The sequence below is a fragment of the Dermacentor variabilis genome, unplaced genomic scaffold (assembly GCF_050947875.1).
Source record: "Dermacentor variabilis isolate Ectoservices unplaced genomic scaffold, ASM5094787v1 scaffold_13, whole genome shotgun sequence".
Lineage (NCBI taxonomy): Eukaryota > Metazoa > Arthropoda > Arachnida > Ixodida > Ixodidae > Dermacentor > Dermacentor variabilis.
In genome coordinates this window covers 46,171,105-46,197,290 of record NW_027460291.1, presented here as the reverse complement: position 1 = coordinate 46,197,290, position 26,186 = coordinate 46,171,105, and the positions used below count along the sequence as shown (strand labels likewise).

Below are 26,186 nucleotides of genomic sequence, written 5' to 3'. Positions count from 1 at the left end.
CGCAAAAACTAATTGAAAATCTTTCACATCTGTTCATCTTTTCTGTGCATATTTTTAACGTTTATGTTTCTCGTTTTTTTGCTTTTCATAGTTTACGTGAAAGCATCTAGGTTTCGCGCGGGTGGTCAAAAGTTTCGAGAAGTCATTTTGCGCTAGTTTCTATATTGTGTGCGAATATTGAGCGAAAAAGAAAACTATTCGAATATATTAGAGCAGACACTCCACTGAAGTCCTCTGCAGTTGCATCTTAGCTGACCGCATAAGCTTATGGCACAAGAAAATTAAAGAATAAAAAAAAGAATGAGCGCAGATCGCAAGTAGCTCAACCTTTCACTAAGTCAGAGATTTAACTCCGCGATCAAGATATACAAAGATGCAACTCTTGGAGCTTCTGTTGACTTTTCGCGCTGTAAAAAGCTAAGCCACCGTCGCAGACGCCTGCATAGGCAAACTCATCATAAGGTTCCGCAAGGTTAAAAGTGAATATTTCTGAATTGGTTTGGTAATGAATAAGGCTAGCGCACTTTTTCAGCCTTAGAATGGCACGTGATCAGCTGCGTCAATTGGTCATGGCGATGTGAAGAAGTGCTTAAGAGTAAGCATTCGCTGGCGCCCATTAAACGCGGGAACTTCAAAAGAAAAAAGAAAAGGCTAAGTGGGACAACATCTATGGAAATTGCGACGCTCGTAGCGTTCATTGACATTAATAGCCGGCAAAAAGTGTACCCGAGTTTAAGAGAAACAGAAGGGAAGTGGTAGGAAATGATAAGCGGAATAAGGCGGAGAGGTTCGCGAAGTCGCAGCTAATAACACGCTGCGTGAGAAAAGAGTATACCTCGTAATTCATATTTCGCCACCGCACTGTCGAAACGGACGCTCCGTGAGGACATTATACGATGCGAGTTCTCGCGATGCCCCTGCTAGACGCAGAAAGTGTCGACTTCCTCTCGAGACTGGTGAACAGCTCGTGGGCCAACGTGGACAAGTCGAACTTGACGGACGCACTGCTGGAGTCACTGAACCAGTCGTTGGCGGCGTCGGCCACGCGCGCGACTGTCGTCGACGTGCGCAGCGAGCGCCAGTGGGTGCTGCCATGGTGGACACAGCTGGTGTACGCTTGCCTGTTCGGGTTCATGGTCGCCACAGCAGTGCTGGGAAACGCCGCGGTGATCTGGATCGTGCTTGCACACCGGACCATGCGTACCGTCACCAACTATTTCCTCCTCAACCTCTCCGCAGCCGACACCATGACGGCCACGTTCAACGCCGTCTTCAACCTGGTCTACATGCTCGAGAGCCACTGGGCCTTCGGCGAAGGGTACTGCGTATTCAGCAACTTCGTGGCCAACTTGACCGTATCGTCTTCGGCCTTCACCATGGCAGCTATGAGCATCGACAGGTGAGCACACTGATTATGAAAGGCGTTCTTGCGTTAGCAATTAGCGCACTCGTTATCGTGCACAATAGTGCGTGCTGCTCGATGGACAAGAAAAAGGCGGGCCGTGCTCTTCTTTTTCTCGTCCGCAGTTTTCATTACGGAACGTTCTGGTTCTCAGTACTTTCGCCGGGAAAATGTTCCACCAACTTGCCGCGATTTGTCTCATGTCGGTGCTCGTCGGTGACTTTTGGCGGAAGCCTCTTCCAGAATAAACGAAGATTTTCTGATAAGGAAAAAATGTGACTGATCATATGCGCCTGATTTTTTACGAATAGCCCCACGTACAGCATTTAATAACTTCCAGAAAAGTTGCACGTCGTTCCCCTCAACGAATACTTACTCCACTCTTTATTTTCAGAAAACCAAGCAATGAACGTGGCATATACTCTGGTGTATATATCTACATCAGCTTTTTTAAACTATTTCTTTAGCAGAGTTTTCTAAGGAATTGCTTCCAATCAAGGACCGAACTGCAGTCAGTAAGCGGACTAAAATTTCTTTCATTTTGCACCATGCATATGAATCAGCCCACAGTTACCATCACCCTCTTTTGTATCTATTGTTTTACTGAATAGTTTCTTCTTCGAATAGCAATCATTGCAGAAAGTCAACTCTTGTTCCTTCCATGTACTGAGAGCATCTGGTGCTCTTTATCCTTCTTCGCAACCCCGCTATCAATCAATCAATCAATCAATCAATCAATCAATAGATCAATCAATCAATCAGTCAATCGTCAACTTATTTCATCTATTTCACAAACACGCAGAGAAGCGGAGAATAAAAGCGACCACTCCACTAACTCCACCAACCAACCACTCCATTTCAATGTTCAGTATTTATAATGCGCGCAGTACTATACCTCAATGTTGTAACAGCATTGCTAGCTCGATTTTTTCCCGACAAATGGAAACAATAAGGAAGAATGCAAAATAAAAAGTACTGTTATTGTGATAGCAATTATATGGACGCTCCAGGCGCATTTTTGCCGTCAGCGACGCCGTTGCCGTGATGTCCCGTACAAAGTCCAAGGGCGAAAACACCGTCGCCGCGCGTCGTATGCTGCATGTACGAGAGAAAGCAAGCGATGGAAGCCGACGACCGCGGCTCAATCTCGCGCGCGAAGGAGGAAAGTGGAGAGCGAACGTGCCGTGTTCCGTCGCCTGAAAATCCGTGGTGGAAGGGGAGGGATGGGGGGTTGGGGCGGCCTGGTGCTCCGGTATCAACTGCGTGTTTTGTAACCGGGTGAGCGTGCCTCAAATTGACGAGCGCGGCTTAATCTCGCGCGCAATAGGAAGGATAGCGGGGAGGCAGTGCGGTAGGGAAGGGGGGGGGGGGTCGGCTTTGATTCCGCTAACACAAGTGCGTTATATCTTGAAAGGGATCTGCAGATGGCTGATACCTTTGTGCATGCTTTAGTGCACGCTGCATTGAAGCGATACACGAGCGTGCATTGAAGCGATATCGCTTCAATGAACGGTCTTGCACTGAAGGGATATACAACACGAAGTTCACTTCGCTCGCTGCTGCTGCCGCGCTTGCTCACACCAGCATTTGGACAGCGAGTGTCCACGCTCATTGAATGTGTTGTGTTTATGGTTGCTTGTGGCGCGCTGACACCATGAATGCTGGTTATTTCAGCCAGTAGGTTATAGTATGTTCTAGGACCGATAAAGCTATTATCTTTATTTCATATAGCTGTCTTTTAATTTACTATCGCAGTCGATGTTTCGCCTTTCTGGCGAAACTGAGACTTTCTTGGAACTGAACTAGAAAGTGTTTTAGCTTAGTTTAAATGAAAGCAAGGAAAGAAATGAACAGAAATGAGAACAACTAATGCTCTCTTGGAACTTGAGCTTTGGAAGTTTTAATTCTATGTTCATCGCTTTGGTATATGAATACAGGACTTGCAAAGTTTTCAACTATCAGCAATTTTATTACAAAGGCGTTACTGTCTATGCAAATAACACATACTGGGGAGCTTTATCCACATTGGTGGACACAAGTTCCGCGAACTATAAGTATCAGCATGTAAAAGTGAACAGTTTTTATTTTTGTTTTAAATTTCGCCATTAACGTTTTGTCCCTGTAAAGCGCCGGGCGCGTCGCTGTGGCGTCGGAGCGTTGCTAACGCGAGCTCTATGAAAAACTTGTTCAATGCGAATAAAGGATCATTTTTCGTGGTACCACGTGCTTCTCGAGCTCCCTTTTTTCTGTTGCGTTCGACACGTACGCCTTCTCGGATGTCTTCGCCTGGGCGGCGCACGAACCGTACGCAGGCTGGGACACATGTTTCAGCCGCGATGGAATAACTGATGACGAGGATGGGATAGCCGCAGCACCACCTCGGCACGACTGCTCGTGAAGCACGGCGTACACCACTGGCAACGCGGACCAGCTCAGAAGCAAGAACAAGGCTAAAGACGTAGTGGTCGCCGGAAGAGATAAGTGAACTGCTTCTTCATAATGGGTACGTCTCATTCCTCAAGACGTTTGGGAAGTATGTCGGAATTCGAAGGCGAACAGCATAAATCCATACAACGAAAGATTCGAAGATTTAGTCGACATCTATGAAGTACCGGCAGTGAAAAAGTTGAAGCTGTTCCTTAATGTGATGGGCGGTCAAACGTGCGAGGAGCTTAAGAAAATTCTGGTTCCCGACAAACCCATCGACAAAACTTTCCCCGAAGTGCGGGAGCTCTTAGAAGACCACTTTAGCCCAGAATACTCAGTTATCGCTGAACGCTGCAACTTTTATAGGCGAGGTTAGCAAGAAGGCGAAAGCGTGAAAGACTTCGTGACAGAGCTCAAGCATTTGGCAAGGAGTTGCGAGTTTAAAGCTTTCCCAAATGATCTCCTCAGAGATGGTTTCGTAGGAGGCTTACGTGACCAAGGGAAGCAAAGCGTTCTTTTTGCGGTGGAACACTTAACTTTTGAGTGCACATGTAAAATTGCATTCGAGAAAGAGCCGGTGGAGCGGCAAACTAAACAGGTGCGCATTGAAGAGGTTAGGCGCACTGAAGTTAGAGCGGTGCGTGGAAGCGTGAAAGGAAAAAACCGTGCGTCTGGCGCTGACAAAGACTGTTCAGCAAAGAAAAGGGGCGTTTCTTATCATCGCAATAGGACAGGACATTTGCAAGTCATTTGTCAAGCGAAGTGCTCGGTATGCGCTCACAGGATTGCTAGCCAGCTACTCTGGAGAGATGCAACATTTTTTATGTGCAAAGGTGAGCTTTCAATTGAACAAGAGTGTCTGACGTGGGGTCATCGAGTCATTGTGCCCAATAGTTTGCAACGGGATGTTCTGGCACTACTGCACGATGGACACCCCTGTGTAACACGGATGACGATGCTAACTCGATGTTATGTTTGGTGGCTTTCCTTTTAAAAGGGAGTCGAAAATACAGTACGTAATTGTAACATTTGTCAAAGTGTCCTTCAAGCCAAAACGACCGGTGGCGTTCCTTTGACAAAGGAGTCGAAAACACAGTACGTAAGTGTCACATTTGTCAAAGTGTCCTTCCAGCCAAAACTACCGGTCCATTACAACCCTGGCGTTATTCTAAAGGAGTTTGGTGACGCGTTCATGTTGACTACGCTACGAAAGATGGCTCCAATTGGCTACTGCTGGTCTACTCAAAGTGAATCGAGGTGTTTTGCATGCCTGCAACAACTAGTGCAAGAACGATGCAGTGCTTGAACACTCTTTTCGCAGTCTATGGCTACCCCCAGGAATTTGTGACAGATAACGGCCCGCAGTTTACCTCGGACGACTTTCAAGAGTTCCTGCTACAATGGGGAATTAGGCATACGAGGACCCATCAATACCACACCTCATACAACAGAGCTGCAGAGAAGCTCGTGAGAACAGCGAAAACAACGCTTGTCAAGCAAGTACTCACCGACAACGCCGCGGGGTTAAACCGTACTATGCAAGAGCGTCTCTGTCATTTCTCGCTACCCTACCGAAACACACCGAACTCGGTAAGAGCAAGGACTCCAGCTGAAGTCTTCTCGAAGAGTTCGCCTAGCCTAAAATTGTCTCTACTTATGCCAAGCATTGCGGATAACATGTTGAATCATCAGAGAAAAGCTACTGAGCAACGCAATCAGCAAAGAAGGTCAGGCGAGTACTTCTCAGTTAGCGACAAAGTGGATGTCAAGACTCTTAAAGGTGACGTGGAGCCTTGGAAACATGGAATCATCGAATACGTTATGAGCCCAGCTACATATCTTGTAAGAATAGGAGAGCATGTATGATTCACCTATGTTGACCACTCGCGACAACGATGGACTGTTGCGTCTAGGTCGCATCGTGCTCAACCGCAAGGCACAGAAGCCCCTGAGCACCTAAGAAACTCAGACGACAAGACCTCTGACATCGAACTGTCATCTGAAGGAAACAAGGCAATTTCAAGCAGTGGCCTTCATTCAGTGGGCGCGCACTCCGAAGCACGTAGCCATCGGGGTGAAACGTCGCCGCTCACGGTTGGACACCGTGGAGGGGACCCGGTCTCATCGTCAGCAGTGCACAGTCCTGACGAGGTCGACGTGGAAGAAGGTGAACCTGACCCAAGAATAAGCAAAGGAACAGTTTCCACCTCAACTAATGACCTAAGCAAGGCACCACCGCTACGGAGAAGCAACTGTACTCGAAGACCTCCAGAATGATATCGGCCAGCAGACGTCAAGAAAAGGTCTTACTAACAAACCTTTGCGAAGGAGGGAAGAGTGTTCTGTCTCAATAAAGGGCCGGGGCACGTAGTTGTGGCGTCACAGCGTTGATAATGCGAGCTCTATAAAAAGCGCGTTTAATGCGAATAAAAGATCATTCTTCTTGTCAACACGCATCTGTTTCGGACTCCCCTGTCTCTATTGCGTTCGACACGAACGCCTTCTCGGACGCCTCCGTCTGGGTGGCGAACGATCCATACGCCTGCTCGGACACATGTCTCAGCCGCGATGGAATAAAGTAGATGTTCATATTAGAAACTTAGAGGCAAGCTCATTTAAGGTCATCTGTTCAAAGCGAAACAATTATTTTTGTATTCAGTTGGCGAATAATTATAAGAGCTCGCTGCAAGCACACTTATTTTTAAAAAGTCATTCAGCTTCGCTTTAAATACGGCTGACCAGACGATGTTCGAAGTTACACTAGCTATTTTACGTGATTATACCGACTGCGTTCAAATGGCCAACTGATTACTACGTAGGTGCTGGCCAGATTAGGCGACCTTTACAAGGTCTGAATGCGTTAAACCCGAATATATTGTGTTAGCTTGTTAACCTCCATGTCCTTTTTCGATCCGGTTTATCTCTCCCTCTCTCTACAGCCAAGCTTACACGAAGGCAATGCCATTTTCTGTGGTACTTCTAAAGCGTTTTTGTTTTGAAATATCCATCATCATATTCGACGCTCATTAGATCGTAATATTGTATTCCTAGGAAGGAGCCCACACACGAATACGACCCCAACTTACCCCCCCCCCCCCATTTTCCTTTCTGTGAGCCATATAATATCGTTTGACACGCCAGTCTAGAAGACGTGAGGAGATCATTAGGAAAAGTTCACGAATATTTCTCAGTTGCGCATAACCGGTGGTTTTATAAGTTAACAGAATGTCCGAAAAATTTGTTGTGGCAAGTAGCCGAATTCTACTCGTTCAGCTGGACAATAGCATAAAAGGAGGAAGTTGCTGGTACAAGAAACAAAAATCTATATTCAACTGAATACCAAATATCTTCCAATGTACGTTCAAATTAGTCACTTTAGGACACGTATTGCAATTTACGTATTGTAGCAGGTCAGTTTGCCAAGCATGTCTACTTGAAGCGAATGCTGATCATGGCACCAGTTTCGACATATTCATTCCCAAAACGTGCGACCAAATATATTGGCTGTCCAGTTATTTTTTAGGTTTAATCCGTAAATATGCGTTCTCTTAAAATGGTAAGCGAAACAACAGTGCATCTTTACTGCAACATATAGGGCGTTGAACTTAAAACGGGTGTTAAAGTTTCCAAATTCGTTCAATGTGGATCAGCCTTGACAACTGATGGGCTAAAATTCCTAAAATGCGACATGTGACCTAAAAGCATTAGTTAGATGTTGACTAAGGAACTTTTATTATTGTAGATATATGAATTTTCTTTGCTTCCGGTCGTAATCTATGTCTCTTCAAGAAATCCAGCTCGTATAGGTTACACGTAATTTAAAAAAAAATCTATTAACGTCAAAATAGATATGACCAACCATTCCCCTACCTGAAAATGAGGGTAAGCGAAGCTTGTTCTGCGTGCACCTGACCTTCGTAAAGAGCACGGAACTGGGGTTTTTTGCGTGACCACAACGTCATCGATACATGGGCGCTATAATGTAAAGCTATTGAAAACTTCTATATTGCAATTCTGCAATTAGTACTCCAAGAGTGGTCAAAAAATTGTCGGGCTGCACACACCTTTGCCTGTCTCTCACGCGACCTCAGGAAAACCGCAAAAACGTCCAATCTAATATGGTGTGTACGCACTCATTATGCGAGATTAGACGGAACGAAAGAAAAATAATTATTTCTGATTCCAAGCTTTTTCGCCATAATGATCTGCCATTGATCAAACGGTTTCGGGCTGCGCCGACTTCGTCAGTCTGCCCCGCAACGTCACAAAACCGCGAAAACTCACCACGTCAAATTGACGTGTACGCGTTGAAGACGCGTTAATATACCGAACAAAACTGAATTTTTTTTTCGATATAGCCGGAAACTGCCCGTTCCGAAATGCATAGAAGCTGGCTGCCCGCCTATTGCTCTTGTACTCGCTACTCCCAGCGGCCGGGGAGCATGAATTTATGTGCATGTAATAAACATTTTTCCGTGGCAGTATAACGTTATCGAGACCTTTCCGCACGTATACAACATCGCTGTGCCAACTTTGCTGAGGATCCGATCTGGCGGCATTTTCAACGTTACATTTCACGCCGCCGCGATTTTCTATCAGCCACCGCAAGCTAAGTAAGGGCAAGCGGCCAAATAGCCGACGCCACCACCACCCTCGTCATCCGGTTATCTACTTTCACTGTGCTGGCTCGGCCCTATCGAACCTCTCCACGTGAGCGTGCAGTCCGCTTTTTTTCTGCCAATTCTATAATAAAATCTGTTCAAAGAAGGCCGTCCGTGTACTTACTTGTCCGGGTCATATGTATTATCAATTTTTTAGGTGAGTGACTATTAGATATTGTAGTTTTGACGCAGACGCTGTACTTAGATGCCTTTTTTATGTTTTTTCCGTGTTATTCGTTGGTCATTATTCCAATAGTCGTGCGGGTTTTATCACTGACTGGGCCTTAGGCGTTTGAAGTATGTTATGTTGTGGATAGTTTGATAGTGAAGCGTAGACTGTGTGTGCTGGTGTTAACCCGCACACACAGGTGCGGGTTAACACCCGATGCTTGCGTCGGGGGTTGCGTAAATATGACATCAGGAGATTGAAAGAACAGATTGAAATAGTCTTACGTTAAAGGGCTCCTTATTAGCTAATACACGCTTCGCTTGAAAAAGGCGTCGTATATTCAGTTTATTTGTTTACGCGAATTTCATGCGCGACAGCTCATAAACCATCTTGTAGGAGCGTTTGCGTTTCTAGCAGAGAGAGAAGGGGATACATAAAGAAGTATGCTCAAGTAAAACTCTTGCTTGGGCTAGTTGGTTCATGCTTGAGTAGTAAAGGCAAGGCGCAGAAGACCAGGACTCAAGAAGAAGAACACACACGAGAGCACCAGCGCCGCGCACAACGAAGTTTCTTTCCGCAACAAGCCTGCCTTATGTAGGTTATTCACGCCGAGTCACACACGAAAATTTAGAAGTAAAAAACAGCAATATATCGACCACCCAGGAATCATATCTGGCACATAATATCGAATGAGCAAACAAGAACCACACGTGGATCAGCACGGGAGGCAATTGATCTAGTACAGTCTTTTCCAAGCCAATGGGGACAAATAACGAGACATAAAAAGTACCGTCTACGCTTCACTATCAAAGTATCCACAACATAACATACTTCAAACGCCTAAGGCCCAGTCAGTGATAAAACCCGCACGACTATTAGAATAATGACCAACGAATAACACGGAAAAAACATAAGAAAGGCATCCAAGTACAGCGTCTGCGTCAAAACTAAAATATCTAATAGTCACTCACCTAAAAAATTGATAATACACATGACCTGGAGAAGTAAGTACACGGACGGGCGCAATCCGTCCATGTACTTATTCGTCCGTGTCTTTTTTAGCGCAATTCCCTTCTTTAAGTATGTACGACCGACTCGCCCAACAACGTGCTCTTCGGAATACATATGACCGCGCGAAAAATGAACCACGTGAGAAACAATGAAACGGACAGAAGAGTTGAACGATAAAGGTCTAAAGAACAGCGTCTGCGTCAAAAAAGCAACAAAAGCTTAAGAGCCACTAGAAAATCGTCAACAAAATAAAAACTAGTTAAATAAAAGGAAGGCAGACGGAAAACGCAAATGAAATCACTCTAACATGAGGCCTAAATAAAACCTTCTAAAAAGTAGTCTCCTTGTCACTAAGCACAATGGACGGCTTGCTGACGCATGTGCTTCCCTCTTTCTTCATGAAATAGGCTTCCACAATTTGCCGCTCGAACCTGTCTTTTCCAAACTTCAAAAATTTAGTTTTGTCAAACTGAGGGCGGCAATTAGTGCAGTCTCTGCAATGCTCTGCAAGGAAACTCCCTTCATTGTTGCGCAGCAATGTTACATTGTCGTAATGCAATGTTTCGTTGTCGTAATGTTCCATTGTCGTAAGAAAAATAATTAGAACGGATGGACAACGAGAAATTACGACACGTGAGCAATCGGTTAGGCAGCGCAATGAAGAAAAAAGGGGGACATACGTGCCCCTTTCTTGTCCCTAATTTATGGTGTGGCTTCGCCAATTGATTAAATGCGCGACAATGTCAAAGTGCCAAAAAAAAAGATATAGAGGACGCTTAAGCTTCGCGTTTAAGAGTGGAACGCCAATAGCATTTAAATATCCCTGAGTGCTCTTCACGCTTCCCGGCAACTGCAGCTTATGTAACCGTAATATTCACCGGGAAACGCTGGCGGCGAGCGCTATATATATGCACGAAGGCAAGCTTTGCGTGTGTGTCTTTTCTTTCTTTTTTATATGGTGTGCAAATAACCGAGGGGGCCGCGACGCTCTACTAAGACAGACCTCAATCGACAGCTGAAAAATGCCATCGTTTTAAAAAGGGTTTGTGTTTCAGCTTCCCCGTAACAGAATTATGTTTTCTCGCCTATTCAAATTACAATTCGACGCTATCATGTCTCTAGGTTGCGCGTAAGTGGTACTTTGCGATTTTTCCGAAGTATTTTACCTTCAGAAATCCAATTATTTCAGTAATTTCCTTGTGCCACATGGAGGGCCGGCGAGGTTGTATATGCGCGATTCAAATTTATGTTTTGTCGATGCGACGTCCGACGTAGGACGTCGCCCGCGGGAAGCGGTATGCCGGATGCCAGCGCCGCATTTTCTGCGACATCGGGCCCTTAACGCTCGTTTAAATCCTACCCCTTAAAACCCCACACCTATCTTTGTCACATCGACGACATATTCATAATATTGGAACACGTTTTATTTAGCCGTTTTAATCGCTTTCACCCGAGTATTACATTTACTGCTCACCACTCTCCAAGTAAAATAAACTAAGAAAATACGCGCCGTGGTTGCTTAGTGGCTATAGTGTTGGGCTGCTGAGCACGAGGTAGCGGGATCGAATACAGGCCACGGCGGACGCATTTCGATGGAAGCGAAATGCGACAGCACCCGTGTACTTAGATTTAGGTGCACGTTAAAGAACCCCAGGTGGTCTAAGTTTCCGGAGTCACCCACTACAACGTGCCTCATAATCAGAAAGTGGTTTTCGCACGTAAAACCCCATAATTTAATTTGTTTAACTGAGAACGACACTTTACCGAAAGCAAACGGATAGCCAGCAATATTTAAACAACAGTCGTCACCCATGACACTTCAAGCAAGGATTTCTTCTTGAACAAGCGAAACGAATAAGGAGAGTATGCAGCGATGATAACGATTCTTTCCACCGCCTAAATGATCTTAAAACAACGCTAGCAGAAATAAGCTATCCACATGTTGTTTTCGATAGAACTTATGAACTTGAGTCAATTAGATTGGAGAGACAGTCGGAATTAGCTAAGAAAAAACCTCCACCAGAAGCTGACATACCACGAGCCTTTATAACAAAATATTCTAATGCACTCCCAAGCATAAACAACATCCTACGAAAATACCACCCAATATTATCAAGTAACCAGCGTTAGAGAAAAGCGTTCCCAGCTGTAGCAAGGGTTACCTATCGCCGCAACAGACATTTTAGACATGTTAGTGCGCGCAAAAGTCAGCCAACATCATTCCCCCATAACAAAAGCATGTTGTCGCCCCAGATGCAAAACCTGCAGGCACCTTCAAAGTGACATTAAAATTAAATGCACCGCAAACAGTTATACGCACGAAGTGAAAACTATCTTTGCTTGTACAGGTTCGGGGGCTCCTTTAACGTAAAACTATTCCAAGCTTTTCTATTCCAATCCCACGATCAGCCCTACGCGACTGGTCAAGAACTTTTTTTGACCACCCCCACTTCACCGGTCTGTCACATGACGTCACGAAAACCGCGATAGCTCCCCATATGATATGACGTGTACACACTGATTGTGCATGATTTGACCGAACAAACGAAAAATAGTTGCTTTTGATTTGACGCCTTTTAGCCTTTAGCCCTCGGATATTGGTCAAAAGCTCTCGGACTGCACCCACTTCACCTGCCTGTCACGCGACGTCACAAAACCAGAAAAACGCACCGCGTCAAAGTGACGTGTATGCGTAAAATATACATTACTATGCCGAACAAAGCGGAGTTTTCTTCTCAATAGCCGCAGGCATCCCCATTCCGAAAGGAATAAAATATCGCTGCCGCCGATCGCTGAGGCACTGACTACTCCCACCTGCCTCAAAGCATGTGTTTACTTGCGTATAATCAAACTTCCTGCGTGGCCATGTAACGTTTTCTAGCGCTTTCGGCACGCTTATGACCTCGTTCTGGCAACTATTCTTTGCTGAGGATCCGTTTTAGCGTAATTATTAAGCTTCCGTTGCAAGCCGCCGTGATTTTTGCCCAGCTCCCGCAAGCTAAGTAAGCGAAAGGGGACCAGTCGCAGACGCCTGCACCACCCTCTTCGTCCAGTTATTGATTTTCAGTGTAGTGGGTCGACCCTATCGAATCCCTCTCAACTTGAGCGTGCTCCTCGCCTCTTGTCCGCCAGTAAGATAAGACGAGCCGCTCAGCATAGGCAATGTTATTCGTTTTTGAAACAAACAAAAGTGCCCTCCTATGAACGAGGAGAGCGTTTGATTGGTCTGTACAGACAACGCTGCGGGTGACCGCCTGATGCTTGCATCGGCGGTTACGCAAATTTGACGTTGGTAGATTGGAATAGGAACATATTGGAACAGTTTTACGTTATAGGGCCCCGAATGTGATTTGCATGCTTGAATGTTCCTTCTGTATGAAACAATATTGACGCGTGTATTCTATGCAGACGACAACGAAGATAGGGACATTACCGGACTTCATCTAGTGGGTCAGTGAGATTCGGTGAGGACGAAGAATACGTGTCTCTGGCCTGTTTGTTTTGAACAAGTTGTCCTGCGGTTATTGAAGAACGTCCCCCTGTCTACTGTCCGCGTTGTACTGCTACACAGGTAGAGGTGCTGTGTACTGACCGCGCCTGATGCTCCGGAGTCCATCGGGAGTCGCTCCTCAAACCCAAACGGGTTATCACCACTTACGACATGCGTTCATCGCTTTAGTCGTTGACTGCTAGGCCTTGCCCCGGACTTCTCCCCTCTTCAACCACCTCTATCCAGGAGCTCCACACATCTCGCAATGGCCGAAACCAGCCCACAGCAAGCACTCCAAAGCAGCGGGTTTTCCAGTCCACAACAAGTAACCGTTCTGCATCCTCTGGTTCCCGATCGCTATCGCGCTGCAGTCTGCGAAGATATTGAGGACTGGCTTGACTAGTATGAACGCGTCGCAGATTAATCAGTGAACTGAGGCCCAAAAGCTTTCCCACGTCTATTTCGCCCTTGACGACAGTGGCAGTACTTGGTACGACAACCGCGAAGCTAGCCTAACGACATGGAATGACTTTCGTCAGAAAATCTCGGATACTTTTGCGAGTGCCGACCAACGGGACCGCGCCCAGCAGATGATGAAGCTACGGGTACAACCTAATGAGTCAGTGACAATGTTCGCCGAGGACATGGCCCGCCTCTTTCGTAGAGCCGACCCGAACAGGATAGAAGAAAGAAAGTTGCGCTACCTCATGCAAGGTGTAAAAGAGCAGGTTGTTCGCGGAGCTTGTGCGGAATCCACCAATCAGCGTCGCTGACTTTGTCAAAGAGGTTACGGCTATCGGGCGGGCCCTTCATCAGAGATGCAGGCAGTACGATCAACTGTCCACCAGCACCACAATCAATGACCCCGCAGTGACTGGCAAGTGTCGGAACCCCTTGCGGGAATTGATCAGAGAACTCGTCAGAGAATAAATTCAAAAAATTCTGACACCGACAGTGGATAGAGCCGCAGCGTCAATCGCCGGAGGGGTGCATGACCAAATCAGGCAGGCGTTACCAGCAACCGATCTTCAAGATCACTAGCGTCCCATGACTTACGCAGCCGCTGTCCGACGTCCACCACCCGTTATAACCCCACCGCCGTACCACCAGCAACCGACATTCGCTCCTTGGTCGCCGCCGCAAGAGGAGGCTTCGAGGCGCTCACCCGTTACGCAGCTACAGTCATACCACCAGCCGCCGTTCACAGCGCCTTGGTCAACGCCGCAAAACGACACTACGGGACGGCCGCAATTTCGGAGAACCGACGCATGGCGCACCGTCGATAGGCACCCACTCTGTTTTCACTGCGGAGTCGCCGGCCACATTTCGCTTCACTGCGGGCATCACGACACATCATTTCGACCTTTTCGTCCGTGGTCCTATGGTCGACGTGCAAATGACGACTCCGCGACGAAACTGCTTTTCAGGAAACTCCAATAGCTCACCCGAATTACCAATCTGTGCCGCATGTTCAGTCCGATTTCGGCCGTCGGTTACGCTCTCCAACCCCTCCACGTCAGATGCCTTCCCCTACTGGACGTACTTTGGCTGACTTCCGCGGACGAAGCTCGCCCAGCCCACGCCGGGGAAACTGCAGGCGGCGACCTCTGGGGGTAAGGTTACAGGCCCACCGCAAGACAATAAAAAGCCCCCAACACTCTCGCCGCAGAACGACGTGAAGCCGATAAACCCCGACACCGAAAAAGTTGTGAGCGCCGACAGTGATGTTTTGGCGGATGGACAACCGGTGACAGCGTTAGTCGACACTGGTTCCGACTTCTCTATAATGAGTCAGGAACTCGTCCTCCGCCTGAAGAAAGTAAGAAACCTCACATAGGGACGGAGGGCGGGTAATTACTGATGCCTACTGGAAGATGTACTGCTAGAATTAGCATCGGAGATTCGTCTATCGTGGCCGCTTTCGTCGTTCTATCTGTGTGCTCTAAAGATTCGATTATTGGAATGGATTTCTTGAAAGAATATGCCGCCGTAATTAACATCCCCGACCGCATGGTGACGTTTTATAAGAGCCCTTGTTTAGTCCATTGCTTATCGGCGCAACGCAACTCCTTTCGTGTAGCAGAAGCCGACGTCGTCGTCCCACCTGGATCATGTACCCTTGTTTCGGTAGCATGTGACGCACCGTTTCATTGCGAGGGAGTTGCCGACAAATTAACCACGTAGTTGCTTACTCACGGTATCTCGGTCGCATGAGGAATCGTAAATGTCACCGACGGGCGCACGAACCTGTAACTAACCAAGTTTAGCACAGAGTGACGGTACCTTCTAAAGGCCACGGCTGTGGCTTATTTTGATGGTATCGCGCATGTTCGCGGCTGCTGTTCACTACTCGAAAAAGCACCTACGCAAGACCCAGCTTCTGCACTTGACGTCAGCACTGCTTTGTCGCAGCACGAACGAGGGCGGCTTCTCACGCTGTTGTTGAAGTTCAATGACTGATTTGCGTCGACGTCCAGCGTAGGACGGACGCCTCTAACGAAGCATCGGATAATTACAGAGGATACGGCAAGACCAATTCACCAAAATCGTTATCGTGCTGCTCCCAGAGAACGTGAAGCCATACAACAACAAGTGACAAAAATCTTGGAAGACGACGTGATCCAGCCACCAACGAGTCCCTGGGCATTTCCTGTAGTTCTAGTGAAGAAAAAAGACGGCAGCTTGCGTTTCTGCATGGACTACCGAAAACTAAATCAGGTAGCAAAGAAAGACGTGTACCCGCTTCCCCGTATAGACTATTCACTCGAGAGGCTTCATCACGCGCGTTAAATCTCTTCAATGGACTTCTCTTCAATGGCAATGGATATTGGCAAATCGTGGTAGATCTGACAGACCGTGAAAAAACTGCTTTTGTGGCGCCAGACGGCCTATACGAGTTTAAAGTCTTGCCTTTCGGCTTGTGCTCTGCCCCTGCTACGTTCCAACGCCTCATGGATACTGTGATTTCGGGTCTGAAGTGGAAAACCTGCTTAGTGTACCTGGACGGCGTCATCGTGCTCTCCGCAACGTGTGAAGAACACCTCGAACGGCTTGAAGTGGTTCTGCAGTTTATCCGGCGCGCCGCCCTCACCCTGAAGCCGGAGAAGTGCCACTTTGGCTTCGGAGAACTACAGTTTCTCGGTCACGTCGTCAGCCACGCAGGTGTTCGCCCAGATCCCAGGCGCTTCCTCGGCCTCTGTGCCTATTACCTGCGGTTTATTGCGGACTTTGCTCGCATTGCGTCGCCGTTAAATCGCCTGACGAGAGACGACGTTGATTTTGTATGGAGCGACGAAGAGCAAGGTGCATTCAACGACTTGCGTGAACGTCTCCAGACACCTCCAGTGCTTGGTCACTTTGATGAGACCGTTCCTACGTTGCTCCACACTGATGCCAGCAGTGTTGGCTTGAGAGATGTTCTTGTGCAGCGGCAGGAGGGCACAGAAAGAGTACTATGCAAGTAGAACACTCTCATGCACAGAGGCTAATTACTACACAACTGGGAAGAAATGACTCGCCGTAGTATGGGCGGTAATGAAACTTCGCCCATATTTGTATGGCCGCCACTTCACAGTTATCAGCGACCACCAATAACTATGTTGGTTGACACATCTTCAAGATCCCTCGGGACGACTGGCGCGTTGGAGCCTATGGCTGCAAGAGTTTGACATGACTGTCAAGTACAAGTCGGGGAAATGACATACGGATGTTGACTGCCTGTCTCGATCGCCGATAGAGTCCTCTGCTCCACCCGAAGAAGACTCGGCATTTCTTTGTGCTCTGGACACATCCACCATCGCGCAACAACAACGGGACGACACTGAGTTGCTTTAACTCATCAATTACTTAGAGGCAGATCCGCGAAATCGCCTAGTGTTTTGGCAAGACGACTGTTGTTTTTGTTTGCGAGCCAAAGTCCTCTGCAAATGAAACTTTTCTTCTACCGGGTCCCCCTATCTGCTCGTCATTCCTGCAGATCTTCGTTCGGAAGTACTTCAAGCCTGTCACAATGAGGTGACTTCTGGTCACTTAGGCTATACGAGAACGTTGGCCAGAGTGCAGCACAGGTACTAATGGCCGAGACTTACCACCACCGTGAAAGATCACGTCCGCACTTGCCTCGACTGCCAGAGGCGCAAGTCGCCTCCGTCGAAACGAGCCGGTCTCCTCCAACCCGTCCAGGTTCCTAGAAGAGCATTTGACCAAATCTGAATGGATATATTGGGCCCACTTCCTACTTCTACTACAGGGAATCGCTTTGTTATCCTCGCAACCGACTATCACACACGTTACGCTGAAACAAAGGCAATCGAGAGAAGCACAGCAGCCGATGTGGCGCGCTTTTTCATTGAGCACATTATGTTGCGACACGGCGCACCAACCGTCGTTATAAGAGACCGAGGAACCGCATTCACGGCTGCGCTTTTAGATCACGTCTTGCTGCTAAGTGGAACGGCTCATCAGAAGTGAACCGCCTACCATCTACAAACCAACGGATTAACAGAACGCATAAACAATACAATTGAAGACATGCTCTCTATGTACGTGGATGTTGAACATAAAAATTGGGACGACATCCTCCCTTATATCACCTTCGCATATAACACGGCGAAACAAGAGATGACATGCATGACTCCGTCCACCCTTGTTCATGGACGGGATGTACAAACGATGATGGATGCGATGTTTCCACATTACTTTGACGACACTGATACGGACGCCGATGTGTTTACACAACGCGCAGAAGAGGCTCGGTAGCTCCCACGCTTGCGGGTCTGCTAGCAGCAAGACTACGACGCAGGGCGCTATGATCTTCACCGTCAAATAGTAATCTATGATGTCAGCGACAGAGTGTGGGTGTGGACACCCACACGGAAACGAGTCCTCTCCGAGAAGCTGTTAAGGCGATACTTCGGACCATATCGAGTATTGCCCCGTGATGTCACGTACGAGGTCGTCCCGATAGTCCCAGTTGTACGCGGCGCCGCACGCACCGTCCTCAGCTTGTGCACGTTGTCCGCGTGAAGCCGTATGTGAGCGAATAACTATGCGAGAGACCCTTACTTCCGCAAGTGACACTTCTGGTCTAGCATCGGGACGATGCTCTCTTAGGGAGGGACAAATGACGCGTCTATTCTATGCAGACGACAACGAAGATAAGGACATTGACGGACTTCATCTAGTGGGCCAGTGAGATTCGGCGAGGACGAAGAAGACGTGTCTCTGGCCTCTTTGTTTTGATCAAGTTGTCCTGCGGATATTGAAGAACTTATCCCTGTCTACTGTCCGCGTTGTACTGCGACAATATATCGGCGAAACGGGACAATCAAGGAACATCAGATTAAAGGGATATCGCGTGGACACAACTAAGAAGCTTCCCAAAGCCGTCGCCGAGCATTTCAACCAACCAGGTCATAACTTTGATGAACTTAAACTCTACAACTTACAGTCAAATTTCCGTTCTGAACGAGAAAGAAAATACGGAAAATCAGACCTTATCCATAAGTTCAACACATTGCACCCAATAGGCATAAGCATTTCAGAGAGAACTTTAGAATCTATTCGCTGCGCTCAATTTCAAGCTATAGGCGACAACACTTAATTTCAACGAGAAGAAAAGGAGTCAACCGATGAACCCGACCTTTATTGTTCATATCATAAGAAGCCAACAAACACTGACACCAAGGGCAACATAGAGGAAATTACTTTTGCGTAATAAATGAACTAAAGAAACGATAAATTCATGGAAATGAAAGTGAATGAAAAAACAACTTGCCGCAGGTGGGGAACGATCACACAACCTACGCATTTCGCGTGCAATGCTCTACCAATTGGGCTACTACGGCGCCATTTCGCCATCCACTTTCTTGGTTATTTATGTTTCCTAGTAGAACCCTGGGAGTGTTAGCCAGCGCCACCACTCACAGACCTTGGAGGCGGATGTGTAACATCCTTTCTGCCACTAAGGTCTGTTTTTTCATCCACTTTCATTTCCATTAATTTATCCTTTCTTTATTTCATTTATTAAGCAGAATAATTTCCCCTATGTGGTCCTTGGTATCAGTGTTTGTTGACTTCTTATGATTAGACTCAATTTGGTTGCTTAGTTTTTTTTGTTTTTAGTTCTTCCTTAATTTTTCTTTTTGTTTCTTTTCTTTTTCTTACTTTTTTTCTTCGCATCTCTCTCTTTTTTCCTTTTATTTATTCATTTATTTCGTTTCCGTATTTCTTATATATTTTTTTCCCGAGCACCGCTGTTTCTGCTGCTCCTTCTATTATCTCTTTCACAGACATGATAGCCCACGACCACCAGTGAAACAGGTAATAGAGGGGTGCTGTGCACGTCGTTGACACGCCGACTGACACACGGCCGTTGACATGTGACTCACAGACGGCCATGTCACGGGCCTTATGCGCAGCACTCGTTTATTCGAAATTCTACACCCGCGCCGTCAACACGCCTTCGCTCGTTGCCACACGTACCCGCTTTACCCCCTCTCCCTTTAGAGAACCCTACCTATAACAACACCCTCTAAAAACTCACCATTTTACACCTTTTCACCATTTACACCATTACACCATACACCATTACACCATACACCATTACACCTTACACCATTTACACCTTTTCATCGGGTGAGGAGGAAAAGGCGCGCGGCGAGCTTTTCGTCCTCTCTGCCTTGGGCGATCCAGCGCTGCGCTGCTTGAAAGTATTGCTGTCGCGTGCTGCGGAACGATTTCGAGATGTTTTAGCTCGTACTTTGTGAAATTTGCGCAATGTTCGTTCATACAAGGTCGTCGAGGAAACCGTGTATAGCCTTTCGGTGCATTGGTAACTACAGTATGCGGAAAATATATCTCTTGGGGGCGTAAACATGCAACACGCATTATCAGCAGCGGTGTGTGCATGTGTTGTGAACTATTTGGCGTATATCGGTATTAATTCAACGAAGAGAACCGGTGTCTCTGTATTACCAGCATGAAATGGTAAATCTACTGACTATCTGATCGCTTGGCGTAGGGACTAATACGAGAGCGCATGCTCGTGTGCGCCAACCTAAGGCAACCACGAAGCATCTAAGCGGCAGGCGCTATCAAATATGTGTGATACACCGGGATTGTTCTCCCGCATTTCAAGCCTAGTAGGCTTGAAATTACGATATGTCTCCGCTAGCCTCCTGCATGAGGCCGATGGCGCGGCTCAACGCAGCGATCACTGCAGTTGGTGAATCAGCATGACACAGAAATAAGTTATGTGCTGCGGCATTGATTTTTTGCTCTGTGAAGCCATAATATATGAGAGGGATCGCATAAAAAGAATGCGATGGGTATTTTTGAAGACAAGATTTCGGCAATAAGTGTGAGTGCGTCGTAGAGAATGGAACAAACAGAACCGAAAAAAAAATGGTTTTCTTCCTCTTTCTCGAAAACTAAAGAGAAAATGGGCTAACGCCCTAATACCAGCTGGCATAGTCACGCCACACAACGTTTATAGATCTATAAAGGTTGGTGCCGTGCGCTTGGACCATGCGCTATTTAGACCAAAGATATCTGTAACCCAGCACCTACCACGGCTTAGCACGCTTGCGCAGTTCGTAGAAGGTCGCTTTGCTGGACAAGTAGAATTCATACTGTAAGGTATGCTGTTATTACTAACCAAAACTATTTTAGTCATGGGTGGAAGCCTCATCCACCGAACCAAGTTGTCACGGAACGTAATCTGCAGCGAACAGTTTGAACGCTTGTCAAAGTATAACAGCACAGCTCCTATAGTAGCAGAATGGTACCCACGCTGTTACAATCATCGCCTATGTTTCATTGCTCCTAAACGGCGGCTTAGAATTAGATGATAATACTGCAATAAGGTCACATTAGTGAACAGAACTTTCAGAAATACACAGTTGATCTCCGAGGCTGATTGCAGGCTCAAGCATGCGCGCACACACCGCGCTGCGTTCTCCGTCTGCCTCAACGCCAGCAGAAAGTTCAGCCATACCGACTTAAAGAACTTCAGTACGTCTCACAGAACCGTTTTGCACGTAGAACACGCCTCGTCGTACAGAATATACCACACAAGCGCGGAAACAAACGGCAGAAACTACCGCCGAACCTATACCTGCCATGCAAAACGGAGCGCTCGCCCAAGCCAGCATACCGACAGCTCAAAGATGGCGCCACTGCGTAGCAATATGGCGGCGTCCATGAAATGTGGTCTATAGACCACATTACAGAGAACGTGGGGATACTCTCGAACCAGGAGCACTGCGTTCGATTCGCCGTTTCCGTTTCCGGCAACCAAAGTGTCCCCATAGAGAAAGAAATTCAAAAAGACGGGACACTGGGCAATAACTGGCAACAGAAAACACGTCACGCCTAGTTTCAACTCCAACCGTTAGGTGACGCGAGCATCAGAAAAAAAGAATGTGAAATGAACTTACAGACAAAGTTTTATTTTTTTGTAGTCTTTCACACTAAAACTAAAAATGTTTTGCGTGTAAATAACTTATACTTTGCGACTTGTTTTTCTTGCGTTGCCTAGCAACAAGCTAGCGGCACGCCAGACGCGCGTGTATACGTCGTGCGCCAGACTTGCCACAGGAGCGAGCGAGGCCGGCTGCGCATTTGAAGCTCGCGTGCTCGGCGACTCGTCTGTTTTGGATGTAGCCCATTTTCTGAGCTCCCGGCGTTCCCTTGTGTTCCGTCTGCATTTCGACACGGCACCGCTGCACTACTGGACTACAGCAAGGTGAGGACTGTTGTTTGACAGTCTGCGACGCACTGCAAGCACAAGAGAATTGCTTACTTAGGCATACTGCACAAAACTGAACTTATATAGTGACGCAGTTATCGAAAAACAGCTCCGCCGTCCACGCCTAGTTAACTTGAGTTGATTACTCTTGCTGGGAGATGTTTGCGACGCTTTCTATGAGCCCAAGCATCATTATAACCTATTTCGGTAGTTTTTCTGGCACACTCGCCGCACCTCGCTTGGTGACGAAAAGCACCTCGGCCGTGTGACGCAGTTTCCCATGTACTGAATCTTACCGGGACAAGCTCTGGGGCTTTTTCTGACCCCAGACATTATTGTAACCAATTTCGCTGCTTTCTGTGGTACTTTTCAAGCACAATGGCCGAGCTCGGCGCAGTGGCGCAGTTAGCGAAAAGCACCTAGGCTGTGTGCCGCAGTTAGTTTCACGTGTACTGAATCTCACTCGGAGAAGTTGATGACGCATTCTCTCGCCCCAAAAATTATTGTAATTTATTTCGTAACTTTTTGGATACTTTTGAGGCATGCTCGCGGCGCGTGGGGTTGTAAAGCTGTTAGCAAAAAAGCAAGCCGGCCGTGGCGTGCTATTTTCGCGTGTACGGAATTTTAGTGGGACAAGTTTGTGACGCTTTTTATGGCCCTGCAACAACATATACCTTATTTCGGTACTCACGCTTGTCGAAAACGCGACGAGTGATTGCCGAGAATAATAACACGAGAGTATGTTGCTTGCCCTGGCAGGACGCATAAAAAGCACGAGAACTTGACATTTCTGTCTTCTGAGCGACTAAAAACAGGCTTTGCACCCACGAATCTATCTTGAGTGCGACTAGAAGGCATTCTGCGAGCGTGTAAAGAGGTCTGGCTGAGAGCCTGCGCTGTAGCCACCTATGTGTACTTGGCGTACCATTGCGTCGACTGAGGCCAAATTGTTTTGGAAACGCGCAGTCACCCGTGTATTTGTGCTCTTAAAGAGCAGAAGATAATGCCCGGACAGGGAGGGATGCTTGAAAATCAGATGTTTTTAGATTTTATGGCATTGGTTGGGAGTCTATTCGCTACGAAACGTATGTTAAAGTGAATTTATGTGTAATGCCGCTCATTCACCACTTACGCACGTTTCGCCTCTACACGCAGTATTCCTGTTAGGTCAACCTACCAAAATGATACACGCTTGTAATTTACTGTTTTCAGCTGATGGCATCCGGTCGAGCTTCGTACGGCAAAGACTGCTCCTTACCTGGTGCCACAACTTCAGATGAATGCACAAGAAGCCCAGAACGAGCATTTATATAAGCAAAATAAACATTTCATCATTTCAGAAGACGTCTTGCGTTTTCTTTATGAAATTGCACGTGACAGAGATTCTGTGGAGGCCTGTAAAGATCGTTCGTAATCATTTTTACTAAATAATCAAACGATTCCCTGCCAAGGCCGCGCGTGGTTCAGCAGTAGAAGCGAAAAAAAAAGATAATGCCGCGCAGATCAGCGGAGCCGGCGTGGCGTGTACCAACTGGCTTCAAAACGCGTGCGCCCCAAAACCGAAATCGGAAAGTGTTAATACCATCCGCTTGGTGCGCTACAGTCAATTCGGCTGCTTGGCTCTATGGGAGTACCGCTCTTGTTGAAATTTCTTTCTCTATGGTGTCCCTCGTGCAGGGGGCTGTTAAATTCGCTCGACCGAAGTTGACACGTGCCTGTTTTAATGTGCTTTCTTCTTTTTGTGTGCGCTCGTTAACAGCAAACACGTCTTTCACCGCACCTACTCGTGCAGTGGGCGGTTAAATTTGCTCGACCGAAGTTGACACGTGCCTGTTTCAATATGCTTTCTTCTTTTGTGTGCGCTCGTTAACAGCAAACACGTCTTTCACCGCGCCTACGTCGTCTGATCAGCACTGTGTACAGGTGGGTTGTGGCAATAACCAGCGAAAACGAAAAAAGAATATCGCGGATACCTTCTACGAGAAACACGCTGTGAAGAAGGAGCAATGTGGTTGCGGCGTATTTCTGCTGCACCGCTTCCCCGCGAACGTCGACTTCTGTTGTCAGTGGACTTCGCTGACACCCGCCGTGATTGCTCTGTGGCAAGGGTGTTGGGCTGCTCAGCACGAGGTCACGGGATCGAATCCCGGCCACGGCGGCCGCATTTCGATGGGGGCCAAAACACCCGTGTACTTAGATTTAGGTGCTCGTTAAAGAACCCCAAGTGGTCGAAATTTCCGGAGTCCTCCACTACGGCGTGCCTCGTAATCAAAACTCGGTTTTGGCACGTAAAACCCCTTAATTTAATTTTGTTTAAACTTCGCTGATAAGCGGTAAAGACTTCGTGCCAAACATAAATTCACGTGTGTTTTCTGCGCATTTCGTTGATGGAAAACGCCCGGAGCAAAACCCGCTAGCAATACTCAACTTGGGTTACCAGCGAAAGGTAAGCAAACACTTGTTCACCGCTACCTGACCCGTTCTAAAGCACCGCATTTCATGTAATTTGCGCCTTAGACACTGCATTGGGCCTTTACAGCTCCAGTGAAAAAGCTGCGAAATCATGTACCGTAGCTCGTAGCTATTTCTTCTCCTCGATTTTTGCCGAACCTGAATAGGAAACATGTGCCGCAGTTTCATGCTCGATAGTGGTGCTGTGAGAATGTTATGATTGAGCTAGGCTGCACGCTATCGGTGCGGAGGACACGATATCGATCTGGCAAGGCATTATCTTTTTATATCGTCGTCGGTTCGCTTGTCCGTGGCAATTATTAGCAACTGTTACTGAATCGAAGCCTACGTCCTTGCCTGCGCTAATAGATTTGCTGCGGTGGCCTAGCGGTTAAGGCGTTTCGCTGCCAAGGACGAAGTCGCGGTGTCGATACGCAGCCGAAGCGGGCACACTTTTATGGAGTTAACCACAAAAACGCTCCTGTACTAAGACTGGAGTGGTATAGGAACTTCGGGTTGTCAGAGTTAATAAGGTCGTCTCTACTGCAGTGCGTTTCATAATTTTGTCAATGGCTTTGGCACATAAAACCCAGGAATTTTTAGCTGCGATAATAAAGAAAGGCTTCGTGATATTTCAGGTTACCTTTGGGCGCAGGCCCCTGAACCGTGACAAAAATACGCCACTACCAACTAAGCGGAAGGCAAGTGCACAGATTGTTATCACTGTGTAGCTGATAATGATTTATTTCCGTTCCAGAGAAAAACGAACGAAGACACACGACATGAAAAGTCACGTCAGTTTTCTCCACAGAGTGTAAGGCTTTTCTTTGGTCTAATTTGTCAGAATGTGAATATACCAGTGACGGAATTTCGGAAAATAGCCGGTGTGTGTCGTTATAAGACCAATGTCGCAAACTGGTCAAAAGAAAGATTTCAGAAGTATATTGCATACCACAATATGGGAAGATATTTCGTTTGTTAAACAAACTTGTCTTTGAGAACAGAAACTAAGCTAGTTGGTGTTTTGCCTACAATTAACTTCACTTACTGCAAATCGCCCAACTAGGTCTTTCCCGGGCTGTGAAGTTTTCAGAACTATGTAGGATAGCGGAATTTCTGTCGATGCAACAGGCTTGAAGCTATTGTTGTGTTTTCACAGGTCACTTATGACGCACACGTTCCCACATTGACCTCTCTTTTGGACAGTTTTGAAGATGTGAGTAGGCATTCACTGTCTTGACATACTATCGCTGAGAATATGTGCTCACTTTGTATGTGTCCGGCCAATACCAGATTGGAGATAGCGCTGAGACAATTCTAGACAGCTCTAGTGAATGTGAGGAAACAGAAGCAAGTAGTGGTGCTAACAGCTTACGCTTACAGGCACACCAGACACCATAAAACCATGCCAACTGTTGCTGTGGTTCTCTCAACTGGAGGCTTATCACACTGAGCCTGCAGTGTTCGCTCATGCTTTTGGGAGTGAAGCAGCTGTAAGTGCATGCAGACCTCCTGCACCACTTACTGACACAAGCGCTGTTCAATTCTTTACACGTTATCAAAGAGTAAGCAGTCGTGCAAATTCTTCTGCCTTCTTATATTGTCATTTATAAAGATAACTCGAACAGGCTGCAGCACACGTCGAAACCACATTATTTAACAATGTTTTGGGGAATGAAGATGTAAGTGATCACACAGCCAGTCTAGGGTTCTGAACATGGTGCCTGTTTAGGAAGTGCACATATTCACATGTTTTTTTCTTTCATAGGCTTACTGCAGCCAGGATATGTTCGACAGCTCTGGCACAGTTTATGAACCAGATGTGA

At 47.0% G+C, this 26,186-nt stretch overlaps 1 protein-coding gene across 1 annotated transcript in view; it reads left to right on the top strand.

Annotated features, from left to right (window-relative positions):
* Positions 1 to 1,118: 1,118 nt before the first annotated feature.
* The window catches only part of LOC142566752 (tachykinin-like peptides receptor 86C), a 423,363-nt gene continuing 398,295 nt past the window's right edge, over positions 1,119 to 26,186 (top strand). The window contains exon 1 of the mRNA XM_075677640.1: positions 1,119 to 1,399. Coding sequence (XP_075533755.1) covers positions 1,134 to 1,399 — 266 coding nt within the window. The 5' untranslated portion in view covers positions 1,119 to 1,133. The remainder of the gene's footprint in view (positions 1,400 to 26,186) is intronic.